Below are 13,091 nucleotides of genomic sequence, written 5' to 3'. Positions count from 1 at the left end.
AAAAAAAAACTTGCCCGGGCAATTTTTTGTTTGTTTGTTTCTTTGGTAGTGTTGGATAATCGCCAAAGCAGCAATGAAAACAATGCTACCCGCGAAGAAAAGTTGATTAATATGGCGAGAAAGAAAGCGTATATGAAAGAGAAACAAATAATCCCTTATACCTATTTGTGCGTATTGGGTGCCTTCTTTTTTTCTTTCCTTCTTGCTGTGGCTGTGTCTTCACTTGTTAAATTTTCTTGAGTGCTGCTTTTTTTTTTCCTCTTATTCCTTTGCCGCACACATGACAGTATAATGAGTTCAAGGAGTGAGTTCTTGAAGCTAGGTAGCATTCGGGAAACTATAAATATTGAGCTCTCTTCTCTTTTAGGGGGTCTCGACTCTGGTTCGACTTCCACCAAGGTACTGTATGTCGCTCCTCACCTTTTATCAACATTTGAGGCGATTGGTTTGTCCAAGGAGCTTTTCTCATCAGACCATGGTGTGATAGGCGTATTTCCTTATGAGGTAGAAGTCGTTTTTGTGCCTACACAGCATGCTGTTTTTATTCTCAATCCAGATGTGGAAAACATCCAATCGTTAGTGGCGAATATACTTTCCAATGCAAAAAAACACGCGAAGACGTTGATACATGTTTTCTTTGTCCCGCGTAAGCCCCTCATGATCGAACATGCACTCGAAAAAGAATATCAGCTTTTGAGAACTGTGCCCGGATTAAGCTTTGGGGAATTTGACTTGGATCTGATACCATTAGAAGATGACCTACTTTCTATGCAACAACCTTTGGCCTTGAAGCATTTAATTGCTGATGGAGATATTACACTGCTCCAATGGATCGCAAGAATGATATTGAAGCTTCAAACCTCACGTTTTGGGGCAATTTCCCTGATTAGAGGTAAAGGAACGAGAGCTACAAAAGTGATACAAATGCTTCATCGAATGCAGAGTGAGGTGGGGTCTGAATTCCTCACATATCTTACTCCTGAGATTGATTCTTTGTTTGTTTTGGATAGGGCGTTAGATTTGGTAACGCCACTTCTAACCCAATTGACGTATGAGGGACTTATCGATGAGTTTTATAACATAGATGCTGGTTATGTAAAGTTTCCATTTAATTTGGGCGAGGGTGCAAAGCTTGAATCAGGGCAGCGGGTCTTTTTGAACCATACTGATAAAGTTTATGGCGAAATCCGTGACAAGAATTTTACAAACGTTGGGTCGACACTTTACAATAAATCTGTTTTAGTAAAAAGGAGCTACGAACGTAGAAAGGAAGTTCAAGAACTTAAAGAGCTGAAAGAATTTATGAAGGGATTACCCGAGATGCAGGAAATGCATCGTTTAATAGGCATGCATACTGCCGTAGCCACGGAGATAGGAAAGCAAACACAAAGTATTGAGTTTCGAAGACGTATAGCAATGGAACAGAGTATTATTCAACAAGTGAATGAACGTGAGGTAATAGACTATATAGAGGAACTCATTAATAAGACTGCGCCCATTGCAGATGTTTTTCGACTTATTTGCATCTATTCACTTGTAAATGGTGGACTTAAAAGCAAATTATATGACTTCTTTAAGGAGAATATTATGCTGTCTTATGGTATTCCACAAGGTTTGGCGGCCTTTTTTGCTTTGGAGCGTAGTGGTTTACTCACAAAACAGGACGGCAAACAACCCAACTTTGCTACTATTCGCAAACAACTGAGGTTATGGTATGATGCATTGCAAGAACAACAACCAAATGATATATCATACGTATACAGCGGGTATGCGTCTTTGTCGGTGCGGTTGTTGGAGTCTATGATTAGTCACCCTGAGAATTGGAATACATCATCGGACGTTACCGACTTAATTCCAGGTGAAAAGTCGGAAATTCGTAATGAGGTGGAACTTCCAGCGGGTACTCCAATAACGATGGTATTTGTTATTGGGGGTATTACGTATGCTGAAATTAGTGCTCTGCGTTATCTACAAACAAAATTGGCGGACGCTGGTAAAGCAAGGCGCATTTTAATAGCATCAACACACATAACGAACGGCAAACAAATGATAGGTTCTTTATTACCCTTTTATGTGGAGGAATAATTATGTTCAAAGAAGAAGGATAAGGAGAAGAAGAAAAAGAAAAATAAAGACCATTTCAAGAGTTTTGCTGGTAGGCAGTGGCATTTTCTCTGCATCTAAACGTCGTTGGCATCCTTGTTTCTTTTCCTTCTTTCCTTTTGAATTATTGTTGCGGAACAAGAGGAAAAGGCTGGGAAGGGGAGGGGGAAAAAAGATGTCGGAGGCGCCTAAGCGTTGCTACTATGAGGTGCTTGAAGTGGACCGAAAAGCGTCACTGGACGAAATTCGTCGTGCGTACAAGCAGCAGGCTCTTATGCATCACCCAGACAAAAATTATGGCAATGTGGAAAATACAGTTGCCGTATTTAAAGAGATCCAGAATGCATATTCAGTCCTTAGTGATCCAGAAGAGCGTGCATGGTATGACGCCCACCGGGAAAGCATTTTGAATGGAGGCGAAGCTGAAGATTCTGCAAACGATATTAATCTATATGGTTATTTTACTTCCAGATGCTATGACGGCTTTGGTGATGATGATGATGGATTTTTTAGTGTGTATCGGCGGGTATTTGATCAATTGCTGGAGGATGAAAGCGAGTATGATGCTAGGGCCAAAGCTTGGCCTCGCTTTGGTGAGAGTTCGACGGATTGGAATAGTGTCTCAGAGTTTTACTCTTATTGGAAGAATTTTGCTTCTTTCAAGAACTTTGCGTGGAAGGATGAATACAAGATAAACGAAATTCCTGATCGGGCCTCCAGACGAATGGCTGAGCGGATTAACCAAAAGGCTAGAGCAGCCGCCAAAAAGGACTACATACAAACTGTGCAAAGTCTTGCGCGATTTGTGTACCGTCGTGACCCGCGAGTTGAGGCTGAGATGAAGCGACAAGAGGAAGAAGAGCGCCGAATAGAAGAAGAAAAAGAGCAGAAGCGTTTGGAGCAAGCACGGAGACGACGTGAAGCGAATGAAAAGCTTTGGGCAGCTGCAGCAGAGAAAGAAGAGGAGGAAGAACGGGCTCGACTCGACAGAGGGGAAGCTACGGGCGACCATACTTTGGAGTTGCTTTACGAAAAACAACGCCAAGTGGAGGAGATGCGAAAGGCGAAGGGCGGCAATAGCAAAGGATTTGCAATGCTGGAGGGCGATGATGAAGACGAGAACGGAGTAACAAAGTTTAACTGTCCCGCATGCAAGAAACAGTTTAAGAAGAGTGGACAGTACAAGGAACATATAAACAGCAGTAAACATAAGGCGAAGGTGAAGCAGCTATCCGGAAAGGGGGTGGACGTTGAGGCACTTATGAAAGAGAGTCAGTAAACTCTAATTTTACGGTTAAGGCGCCTTGAAAAGGCGGTACGACACAATTCACACACACCTGCATAGACACCCCAAAGCAACAAGAAAAATAATTTTTGGTTGTTTCATGGATTTCCTATAATTATTTTTTTTTGTTTTGGCATGAATATATATATATATATTCACTCACTTTCTCTTTGTCCTCCTCTCTGCCAAGGAATAGTTGTTTTCTTCATCCTTTTTGCCGAATTCTTTTTTTTTTCTTTCCCTTTTCTTTTTCCTGTTCTGTTTTGTGTGGGGAACAATTGGCGTGTCGGAACACAGCGAAAAAATTTTTTCTAGATACCCTCTATGCGCAGGTATTTGCGTTTCCCCCTGAGGTCAGTTTTGCCCTCACGGAGAAGGCGCCAGAATGCGCTCTGCTTCTTCGAACGTTTCTGTGGCGAAAAACACGGAGAGAATGCGCCTGCATCAAATCTGCTTGGGGCTGTGGCTAGAGAGACGCCGTCAGCGCAACTGGATGCGTACGAACAGCTCAAGAAACAGATTCGAGGGCTATCCGAGGCCGATCAACGGCTCATCCTTGACGCAATACAACACCCTGAGCAACAGCCAAGCTCAAAAATGGGTGGTGCTGGCATCGGCACGAAGTCTGGAGATATGGTGGCGGCTTTTACTTGTGGGCGTTGTGAGCATCGCACGGTGAAGAGGTTCAGCAAACATGCCTACACAAAGGGTATTGTTATTGTCGAATGCCCCTCCTGCGAGGTTCGACACCTCCTGGCCGACAACCTGGGCTGGTTTGTAGATGAGGCGAAGAACATTGAGGATTTGTTGCGAGAAAAGGGAGAAGCCTTTGTGCGAATTGGGAACGATTACCAAGTTGAACCGCCTGCAGGTGATGAGAGTTGGGACGCGAAAAAGTGATCCTGTTTGCTTTGTTAACTGACCAAATGCAACCGCAAATTGGAAGTCAAGAGAATAGTCATAATAAAAATTACAATGGAGAAAGAAATAATAATAATAATAAAAACATTCCGGGAATGTTTGCTTATCGGTCTTTTTGTTTTCTGTTTTGGTCTCATTAAAGAAATTTGGCTTTGGTCATTGCTCCCTCTATCATTTGTTGTTGTTGTTTTTTTTTTCCGTTGCTTTGCGTTACTTTCATGTTTCTTCCAAGCAATTTATTTATTATTATTGTTTGTTTTTGCCCCTCATCTTTGAGGGGTTTACTAGCTTCTTCTGCAGCGTCGCGAAAAAGCAATAACAATAATACTAAGAGAAGGAGCCGTTGCCAGAGAGGATGAGCTACGAGATTCAGCCCATAGTGAAAGGTACACGACGCGATCCGGCGCCGAAGCGGTACAACAAGGCGGCAGGTAAGAGTCCGTTCGGTGTATTTCCCCCTGGCTACGCGCCAAGAAAGGCGCCCCCTGCCGATGTCACGGAGGCGCGTGAGGAGGAGCCTGTGTCGTTGCGTGGAGTCAAGTTCGCCTATGCGGGCCCAAAAACCGGCTTTGGCGGAGCCACAAGTTCGCTCTATAAGGGCCGTCCAAACAACACCAACTCGGACGCCTTTTCGGCCAACGGTGCGGGTGACAGTAAGCCTCCGAAGGCGGGTGCATTTAAGCGGCGCGTTATTCCCCCGACTGAATTTCGTCGGTATTATGATCGTGGTGACTTGCCGTTAGCTGTGTCACACGGAAGCCGACCCAGCATCGATTGGAAGGTGGAGGTGGAGCGACTGGACTACCACCACTACCTTCCCATCTTCTTTGACGGGATACGTGAGACGGAGGAGCCGTACATGTTTCTCGCCCGTCAGGGATGCTTGGATCTCCTTCAGCGCGGCGGCACCAAGATTCTTCCCACCATTCCGCAGCTTATCATTCCCATCAAGACGGCACTAAACACGCGTCATCCGGAGATTATCTGTGCCACTCTTCGTATTCTGCAGCAGTTGGTGGTCAGCGGCGACCTCATTGGCGAGGCTCTCGTTCCATATTACCGACAGATTCTCCCCATGTTGAACCTGTTTAAAAGCCGCCACAAGAACCGCGCCCGCGGAGACACGATTGATTTTGGTCAGAGGAAGCGCGACGATGTAGGCGACTTGGTGGAGGAGACGCTGCAACTGCTTGAGTTGCACGGCGGCGACGATGCGTACATCAACATCAAGTACATGGTTCCGACCTACGAAAGCTGTGTGTTCAGCTAGCTGCGTTCAGGGCGGCAGGGGGAAATGGAAAATACATAACGAAAAATTATGATCGGAAGACGAAGATGCGGCAAAGTACTGCCGGGCTTCCCGATGGATGTGTTTGCTTTCTTCCGCCAACTTCCCACGTTTTTTCCCCTTTACTGCAATGAAGTTAGAGCAGACCAGCCATTTTGATGTATAATAGCACAGGTAGATGCTGCCTCGGTGTGGGTGCGGCCTCCTTGTAACGCCGTGGGTGCACTCATGGAGGAAACCAAGAGGGACAACTGAGGGGCACCTACATAGACATAGCTGCACACTCACACTCACGCAGACCAAGAAAAAAAAAGAATAAGAAAAGAAAGAAAAAAATGGTTTACTCTGCCAACAATGTACGCTCCGTGTTGGATAGAGGCATTAGGGACCGTTGTGGGTGGGAAAACTTTTTGATGCACCTCTTCTTTCTCCCTGTGCATTTCAATCTGTCCAGTTTGCTTGTCTTAGTACGGTTTTCCTTTCGTTACTCGCATTTCTTTCTTTTTTTTTCTTTTCCCGCTTCCCGCAGCCACCGGGGGCCATGGAAGAGGAAGAGTACTACTATTATGACGACGACTACGGCAATGAGGAGGGGGAGGCGTGGGAGGCGGCGCTGGAAAACGAATACGTGACGGCAAAGTCCATGATGGACACCATGCCAGAGGAATGCGCTGCTGGGCTGCGCGGCGTCGCACGCGATGATCCAGTGGGCGGACGGTGGTCTTTCAAGGCGTTTAAGATGCTTGTCAGGGTCTGCCGACGCATGGGGTCCTATGAGGAGATGCTTAGCTACTACAACAAGGTGTCCACCTTTAGTCACGGTGATGTGAGCAAGGGACAGTTGCAGAAGGCCATGACTAAGCTTGTGGATGAGGCGCAGCGTGTGCCCGTGGAATATTTTCGGCGGATGCTGGAGACGACCATTGAGGTCACCTCAAGGGACATGAGGTCTTTTGGGAAGCTCTGGTTTAGCGCAAAGCTTAAGCATGCGACGCTGGCACTAGAGGCGAATGCTCTGGACGCGGTGCTGGAGGAAATGGGACCAGTAGTGGCGTGGTGTAAGGAGGACGACCAGTTTGCTTTCAAGAAGTCTGCCCAATTATTTCTCGCTTACGCATTATTGCTGAGCGTCTACTCAAAAAAAATGACTACCGACGTGTGCGGGAAACGTTTTCCTTAGTCACCTCCTTTGCGAACACTATTCCTCCATCCCGGGTACTGGGCAATGTGATGGAGTGTGGCGGGAAGATGTATATGCATCTTCGTGACTGGCCCTCTGCATTTCGAGCATTTTCTGAAGCCTTTCTGCACTACAACGAGTTTGGTGACCCTCGCAAAACGGCCTGCCTTAAGTACCTTGTGTTTGCGCGCATGCTGGGCGGCTCCACCATCGACCCGTTTGCCAGACGTGAAACAAAGGTGTACGAGGACTTGCCTGAAATTGTGCCGGTTGCAATGCTTATGAGGTCATTTGCGGCGAATGACGTTCGCGAGTTTGTCGAAGTTATGAAGCTTCACCGGGCCTCTTTTGAGGCGGATGCCGTGCTGAAGACTTGCCTAGACCAGGTGCTAGAGCAGCTCCGCCTGCAGGCCCTTGTCGCGTACGTGGAGCCGTACGAGCGTCTCTACACGCAGCGTCTGAAGGAGGTGTTGCTTGTGGACGCGGACGAGGTCGAGCGGCTCTGCGTCAGGGCGGTGGTGGAGGGTAAAGTGAACGCCGCCCTGGACGATGCGGAGCACGTCCTTGTCATGCAACGGGAGCGGCTGACAGAACCGGAGGCGGAGCAGCTTGAGGCGCTGACTCGCTGGTCCACGACGCTGCTTGAACTCAGCAAAGACACACGGCAGAGGCTGGAGCGCAGCATGTGAGTGCCGTCACCCTCGAGCACGCCCCAGCGACACCTTACCCTTGCTCGCTCTTCCTCCTCCCTCTGTGAGCGTGTATGTGTGTGGTGTCTTTTTTTTTGCCTCTACACTTCACTTGCTGCCACGTTCTAGTGTGCAAGCCTCACAACGACAAGAAAAGTTTGTTGTCCTGAGGTGCATGTATGTATATACCTATTTATACGTTGGCTCCTTCTCATCCCATCTCTCTCCATTCTTTTTCTTGCTTGCTTTAAAAAAAATTAGTGTGTGTGTGTGTGTGTGCACGTCTTCCTCTCCGCCTTGCCAGTGGTCGCTGTTAGTGCTTCTGTCTGCGTTTGCTTTGCAGGGATGTCTGTCCTGCGCTCTTCGTTTATCGCCGTTCTCCTGCTGCAGCAGCTGGCGCTTCTTGCGGGCGCCGAGGAGCCCATCGAGCACGTCAGCCTTATCCACCGCCACGGTGCGAGGGAGGAGCCGCCTCTCACCCACAGGGGCCTTGCCGATGTCGCACAGTTGACGCCGAGTGGTGGGGCAATGATGCAAAACCTTGGCAAACTGCTGCGAGCGACGTACGGCGCCTTCGTCGCGTCCTACGACCCGGCTGCGTATGATGCCCTCTCCGAGGATGCTAATAGCTGCATCCAATCGGCGCACGGGGTACTACAAGGCCTCTTCAACCCGGCCTCTCCGCTTCTTCCTATTGTGAAGTACACACCTGTGGAGGCGGATTGGCTTCTGGGATTCAACCACAACTTCCCAAATGTGTATGCTCGTCCTCAGTGGTTTTTTGCGTACCGCAATAACGATACGCTGGCGCGGGCGATGTTACATACGGTCGACCTTCAAACGCTTTCGAATGAGTTCGGCACCTGGTGCATGGAAACGCCTATGCGGTGCGCCCTTTTCGCCGCGGACGCTCTTCAGTCGAGGATTACTGCAGGGAACGTGTCCACACAACTTCAGGCACTCTTTAAGGATAAGCTTTTGCCCTTGCTGCGTGGTGACCATAAGCACAGGTATGGATTCCACCCTACGGATACTTATGCCGTCGTGGGAGCTCCAGCCTACAGCCTGACAGCGAAGGTGCTGAAGGACGCGGCGACAGGTGATAAAAAAGTTTACCAATACTCTGTTCACGACTCTGCCCTAGTGGGCGTGCTTGACGTCCTTGGCGGAGTTCAGCTGGAGGACATGGACCCCAAGTGGGTTCCGCGCTTCGGCGCCGTGTTGGCGGTGACTGCCTACCGCAACGGAAACGTTTCCTTCGCCTTCGCCGAGCCCGAGCAGGAGGCGGGATCCAGTCTGGACTACGTTGCGGGTTTATTGCCCATCACGGTGCGTTGCCAAACGGCTGAGGGGGCAGACTATGCGGCAGCCACGTGCCCACTGGATGATGTTTGGCGTCACGTGAACCGCTCAATGCCGACTGTGGCCCACCCCTTCTGTTACCTTCGTCCGGAGGACAAGTGTGACGGGCTTGACGTCGTGCCTAGCGCACACTGCCAGTACTACCGCAAACACTGCCCAAGCGGGGTTTGTGGACCCGGCGCGGAACTGGATCCCTCGCGGAACTACACCTGTGTTTCCTTTTCCAAACGAAAACACATGAAAAACTACCTTCTTGTGTCTATTCTTGCCAGCGGGGTTGGCGCAGTCGCAGGCGTAGCCATTGGTGCTCTTATTGCTCTCTTGCTTCGAAGAACAGAAGCGAAGGAGGAGCAGCGGCGGCTTGTGTTAAATGCCGAAGCTGGCGAGGCTACTGCTAGTTAGTATGCGCATGTACATGGGCTAACGAAGTACTTTTCCATGTCTGTGACTTCCCTCCCTCCCTTCCTCCCTCCCTCCTGCCACGGGAAATTGCACCACTGCGAGGGTTATTATGGATGACCGGTATTGTTGTGATTGTTGCTGTTTTTTTGTTTTGGTTTTTGGTAGTTATTGAAGTTTGCTCCGATGCACAGCGGCGTGTTGTTCCCCCGCGTATTTTTTTTCGTTTTTTTTTGTTTTCTTTCTTTGCCTCGTTGGCCTCCTCCGACGCTTCGTGTTGCCGCGGCCCCTGAGCGCTGTCAGTGTTCTCACTTCCACAGCCCGAAGCGGCGTTGTGGACACGCGCTGTGGGCAAGGCCGACGCGACGCGGCGGTGGAGACGTGGCACAGAACAGGAGCAACGGCGACACGGAGGGCAAAACAAGAGGTAAACCATCTAAGAAAGAAATAGAGCGGAGAAGTATAGAGGGGGAAGAACAATAAAAGTGAGTGTAACTTGAGCTTCTCCACAATGAGGTCAAGACAGCCCAAGAGGAACCACATCAACATGCACGACATCATCGCCGCGCCGCTTGGCGCCCTGCCTGGCGCCGTTGACGCCATTCTGCGACGCCCAGAGGAGCTGGACGATGTCGAGGTTCAGAGCATCTTCAAGGAGGCCTCTTTCATTCTTCTTCGGGCAGAGGAGGCGCTGGCATCGCGGGACCCGGATGCGTTTTGTGTGCTTTTCAAGCTCTTCTCGGAGGGATTCGCTCACGATGAGAGTTCCTTTGGAAAAGGCATAGAAACGTTTGGAGAAAATGCTGCGCTTCTGCAAACCCTGCGTGACATTTTTCGCGTGGCGGTGGAGCAGCGGGTGTTCTCTACGCAAAGCCTCGCCGTTGTCGAACTCGTGCAAGTAGTGGGGAGCCTCTGCGATGGCAGTGCCATTAAGGATGTCTGTGGTGCGCTCTTCATGGAGGGACTCGCGTACATGCTGGATGACATGTACCGTCGCAGCGTCGAGGAGGCCCATGCGAGTTTTTTGGCGCAGCGTGCCGCAGCAACGGCCCTCATTAATTTGGTGAAGGGCTCCAAGCAGAATAAGCAGCGAATTGGGTCGTGGAACTTCTTGGCGGACTGCTGTGCGCTGAGTGTGGACGTCTTCTTCCAACTGCAGTGCATCGAGCTCTTGTTTCGTCTCTCGCGCCATAACAAGTCCCTGCTGACGCAAATTTGCAGCCGTCTCCGCCCGCGTGTGTTGGAGAATATCCGCCAGTTGCCGAACGACTCAACGCTGCTGGCAAAGATGGTGGAGCTGCTGCACGACATCAACGAAGCGAGGGAGGACATCTTGTCATTTCCGGTGAACCGGGTCGACGTGGCCCACACGACGATCATGGAGAACACTTTGTCGTACTTCACGATGAACTACTTTGTTGTGCTGGTGACATCAAGCAACGCCGACAACGTCACGATCCCCTACCGCTCGATTCGGTCGGTAACGCTCGGCAAGGATGGCCGGGTTGTCTTTCGCCTGGAGGAGTTTCCGACGAAGCTCGGGGCGCTGTTGAGCCGTGCGGCGGGCGAGGACACCATTGTGCTTTTCATGACTGTGGAGCAGCTCTCCCTCTTCAAGGAGTCCCGCATACGTTCGTGGATCGTGTCCGCGTTGGAGTCCAGGAAGGGACGCAAGCGAAGCAGCACCCACGCCGCGAACGGGGCCGCGGCCGCGACGCCCCCGGCCTCGCACGACGCCCCCACGGAGGAAACTGCGAAGCGGCACCGGGCGGATTCGCTGCAGCTGACGGGCGGCGACTCACATGTGTTAGCCGTCTTCCAAAAGATTATCAAGGCGTCCGACGATGACGCGAGTGCTGTGCTTGAAAAAATGAAGCAACTTATCAGCAGTAAAAATGAGTCGAGACACCAGGAGGTTGCGGCCATTCTCGATGCCTCGATGAAAGAAATTCAGCGGATGGTGGATGAGGGGCATGTGGCCACCGATGGCGTCCGTGCAAATATTAGGGAGGACGTGGAAGGGAGCATCCAGGGCATAGAGCACCGACTTTTGACTTCCCAAGCAAAAGCCGCAGAGGTCGTCGAGAAGCTGAACCTCGCACTTCAAGAACTCAAGGCCAGCAATACGGCCATTCATGAGCAGATAGCGTGCATAGAGATTACGTTACAACAGTCACTGGAGGTTAGCCGCGAGGAGGAGGCGAATGTGTGCAAGCTGCTGAAGACCGAGGGCGAGGAAAACACTGAACAAATTGAGACCCTTCTTGACCGACAACTTATGGGGCAATCAGACCCAATGAACGTGATATCTGAGTTTCTTAGAACCAGTGCCGCCGGAAGTGTCTTTTAGTGTGCATGCCACTTTTGTAGTTTTCCTTCTTTATAGTTTTGTCCCCACCCCCTTCTTTTTGTTTTTGTTTTTTTTTGTTTTATTTTATTCGTTTTTTTTTGTATTTGTTGTTCTTTTGACGACGTGCCGTTGCTGTTCCTCCTCCCTCCGCGTTGCCTCCCATTTTGTTCTGGATGCGGCCGTTGTTGCACCTCACTGGGGAATCTTTGCTCCGCTGCTCATTTTTTTTTCTTGTTGTTGTTGTTGCTGCTGTTTGCGCCTCCCCCTCCCTCGCCGTGCCATGCGCTGCAGTGCGCGAGGCGGTTTGTACGTCATTGCCGATGTCGTGGGTGGCGGATTCCGCGGGGGCGCAGTTTCCACTGGCGACGGTGATGAAGCAGCAGGGCGCCCTCCCCGCCTCTCCGCTGTTTACCACCCTCCCGGAGAAGCGTGTGCTGCGGGTCTTTCAGCTCGGCGCGCTGCAGACGCAGGCGGAGTTAGTAGATTATTTGCGCAGCAGCTTGTTCGAGATATTTGACTTGGATGCGCTGCAGTCCTACCGCTACGCGCATCAGGAGGAGCTGGTCTTTGTGCTCGACGTCATCCTGTACTGGGGCTCCACGTGGAGATGGGCGCAGTCCGTAGGTGATCGCATGGGGAACCTCGTCTTGCGGGATGAGAGGAAGGCGCGGGCAAGCGGGCAATCCTCCGTGGTGCGGATTGTGCCTGCGCTGGCCCCGACGCGTGGCCGACTGCTTCTTCACGCCATACTGACTGTCTGCCTGCCATACCTGGTGCGGAAACTGCAGCGAAAGGCTCTGGAGGAAGACTGGGAGCGCGGCAGCGCAGGCTCCTTGAAGGCCAAGATGGCGAAGGCTGTTCGACTAGCGTGCACGGTATGGGCAGCTTTTTCTCTGCTCCACACGTTGCACTTTCTTGCCACGGCGCAATACCGCACCCTTGTAGAGCGTCTGCTTTCGCTCCGGCTGGTTTATGGCAGTCAAAGCATGCAGCGGGTGACAAACATGATGTATCTGAATCAACATGTCATGTGGCAAACCTGTTCCTCCTTGCTAGCAGTGCTGAACATTGGCCGGTACTTCAGTCGATTGTCGCGCTCTTTGCGGGCCTTTACCTCACCGACGGGGGGCTCAGGCTTAAGCGACAATGTCTGCTGCGCCTGCCATGGCCACCCGACCATCGGGCAGCGTTCAAACTGTGGCCACCTCTACTGCTACTACTGCATCAAAAGCAGACTGCTGGACCCCAGGCTTGCGGGCTCCTTTCGTTGTCTCCGCTGCGGGACCGCCGTGCACGCGGCGATGCCCTTGCAGTGAGCGCGAACCACCGCGAACAACCCAAAATCACACGCGTGGGGTGTGCTTCGGCGGCGAAGCAAAAGTGAAAAAGAAAAAAGAAACTTGAACAGGATCCACTAGGAAGAAGCTGACGGGCAAGAGGAGCGAGTTGGAAACGACGAAAAAAAAAACTATGCAGAAAAGCGATAAGGCCGTAAAAAGAAAAAAAAATGGATT

At 50.7% G+C, this 13,091-nt stretch overlaps 11 protein-coding genes across 11 annotated transcripts, besides 9 other annotated features; 10 read left to right on the top strand and 1 right to left on the bottom strand.

Annotated features, from left to right (window-relative positions):
* Positions 1–22: 22 nt before the first annotated feature.
* Positions 23–54: a sequence feature (A-rich).
* Positions 55–183: 129 nt separating this feature from the next.
* Positions 184–207: a microsatellite.
* Positions 208–291: 84 nt separating this feature from the next.
* On the top strand, positions 292–2,085 carry Tco025E_00048 (putative vacuolar protein sorting-associated protein; the record flags this gene model as incomplete). The annotated part of the gene is made up of 1 exon (XM_029366997.1): positions 292–2,085. One exon carries the CDS (start codon positions 292–294, stop codon positions 2,083–2,085), a length of 1,794 nt encoding a protein of 597 aa, XP_029232870.1.
* A 9-nt stretch (positions 2,086–2,094) lies between these two features.
* Positions 2,095–2,132: a microsatellite.
* A 146-nt stretch (positions 2,133–2,278) lies between these two features.
* Tco025E_00047 (chaperone DNAJ protein) lies at positions 2,279–3,382 on the top strand (the record flags this gene model as incomplete). Its single annotated transcript, XM_029366996.1, has 1 exon — positions 2,279–3,382. The coding sequence occupies one exon, from the start codon at positions 2,279–2,281 to the stop codon at positions 3,380–3,382; it is 1,104 nt and encodes a 367-aa protein (XP_029232869.1).
* A 228-nt stretch (positions 3,383–3,610) lies between these two features.
* Positions 3,611–3,652: a sequence feature (A-rich).
* Positions 3,653–3,712: 60 nt separating this feature from the next.
* On the top strand, positions 3,713–4,288 carry Tco025E_00046 (zf-DNL-domain-containing protein; the record flags this gene model as incomplete). The annotated part of the gene is made up of 1 exon (XM_029366995.1): positions 3,713–4,288. The coding sequence occupies one exon, from the start codon at positions 3,713–3,715 to the stop codon at positions 4,286–4,288; it is 576 nt and encodes a 191-aa protein (XP_029232868.1).
* Positions 4,289–4,341: 53 nt separating this feature from the next.
* Positions 4,342–4,394: a microsatellite.
* A 270-nt stretch (positions 4,395–4,664) lies between these two features.
* Positions 4,665–5,579, top strand: Tco025E_00045 (ParcG domain containing protein; the record flags this gene model as incomplete). The annotated part of the gene is made up of 1 exon (XM_029366994.1): positions 4,665–5,579. The coding sequence occupies one exon, from the start codon at positions 4,665–4,667 to the stop codon at positions 5,577–5,579; it is 915 nt and encodes a 304-aa protein (XP_029232867.1).
* Positions 5,580–5,898: 319 nt separating this feature from the next.
* Positions 5,899–5,933: a microsatellite.
* Positions 5,934–6,138: 205 nt separating this feature from the next.
* Tco025E_00044 (putative proteasome regulatory non-ATPase subunit 6) lies at positions 6,139–6,777 on the top strand (the record flags this gene model as incomplete). Its single annotated transcript, XM_029366993.1, has 1 exon — positions 6,139–6,777. The coding sequence occupies one exon, from the start codon at positions 6,139–6,141 to the stop codon at positions 6,775–6,777; it is 639 nt and encodes a 212-aa protein (XP_029232866.1).
* A 50-nt stretch (positions 6,778–6,827) lies between these two features.
* Tco025E_00043 (putative proteasome regulatory non-ATPase subunit 6) lies at positions 6,828–7,466 on the top strand (the record flags this gene model as incomplete). Its single annotated transcript, XM_029366992.1, has 1 exon — positions 6,828–7,466. One exon carries the CDS (start codon positions 6,828–6,830, stop codon positions 7,464–7,466), a length of 639 nt encoding a protein of 212 aa, XP_029232865.1.
* A 175-nt stretch (positions 7,467–7,641) lies between these two features.
* Tco025E_00042 (uncharacterized protein) lies at positions 7,642–7,977 on the top strand (the record flags this gene model as incomplete). Its single annotated transcript, XM_029366991.1, has 1 exon — positions 7,642–7,977. One exon carries the CDS (start codon positions 7,642–7,644, stop codon positions 7,975–7,977), a length of 336 nt encoding a protein of 111 aa, XP_029232864.1.
* Positions 7,978–7,994: 17 nt separating this feature from the next.
* Tco025E_00041 (membrane-bound acid phosphatase 2) lies at positions 7,995–9,230 on the top strand (the record flags this gene model as incomplete). Its single annotated transcript, XM_029366990.1, has 1 exon — positions 7,995–9,230. The coding sequence occupies one exon, from the start codon at positions 7,995–7,997 to the stop codon at positions 9,228–9,230; it is 1,236 nt and encodes a 411-aa protein (XP_029232863.1).
* A 48-nt stretch (positions 9,231–9,278) lies between these two features.
* Positions 9,279–9,305: a microsatellite.
* Positions 9,306–9,353: 48 nt separating this feature from the next.
* Positions 9,354–9,391: a sequence feature (A-rich).
* A 4-nt stretch (positions 9,392–9,395) lies between these two features.
* On the bottom strand, positions 9,396–9,770 carry Tco025E_00040 (uncharacterized protein; the record flags this gene model as incomplete). Its single annotated transcript, XM_029366989.1, has 1 exon — positions 9,396–9,770. One exon carries the CDS (start codon positions 9,768–9,770, stop codon positions 9,396–9,398), a length of 375 nt encoding a protein of 124 aa, XP_029232862.1.
* Positions 9,771–9,774: 4 nt separating this feature from the next.
* Tco025E_00039 (uncharacterized protein) lies at positions 9,775–11,577 on the top strand (the record flags this gene model as incomplete). The annotated part of the gene is made up of 1 exon (XM_029366988.1): positions 9,775–11,577. One exon carries the CDS (start codon positions 9,775–9,777, stop codon positions 11,575–11,577), a length of 1,803 nt encoding a protein of 600 aa, XP_029232861.1.
* A 52-nt stretch (positions 11,578–11,629) lies between these two features.
* Positions 11,630–11,694: a sequence feature (A-rich).
* Positions 11,695–11,750: 56 nt separating this feature from the next.
* Positions 11,751–12,893, top strand: Tco025E_00038 (peroxin-2; the record flags this gene model as incomplete). The annotated part of the gene is made up of 1 exon (XM_029366987.1): positions 11,751–12,893. The coding sequence occupies one exon, from the start codon at positions 11,751–11,753 to the stop codon at positions 12,891–12,893; it is 1,143 nt and encodes a 380-aa protein (XP_029232860.1).
* Between the last annotated feature and the right edge of the window lie 198 nt (positions 12,894–13,091).

This window comes from Trypanosoma conorhini (genome assembly GCF_003719485.1).
Source record: "Trypanosoma conorhini strain 025E chromosome Unknown Tco_14.4_contig_00001, whole genome shotgun sequence".
In the NCBI taxonomy this organism is placed as follows: domain Eukaryota; phylum Euglenozoa; class Kinetoplastea; order Trypanosomatida; family Trypanosomatidae; genus Trypanosoma; species Trypanosoma conorhini.
The sequence above is the reverse complement of the archived record's forward strand: the minus strand, read 5'-3'. Positions and strand labels throughout refer to the sequence as shown.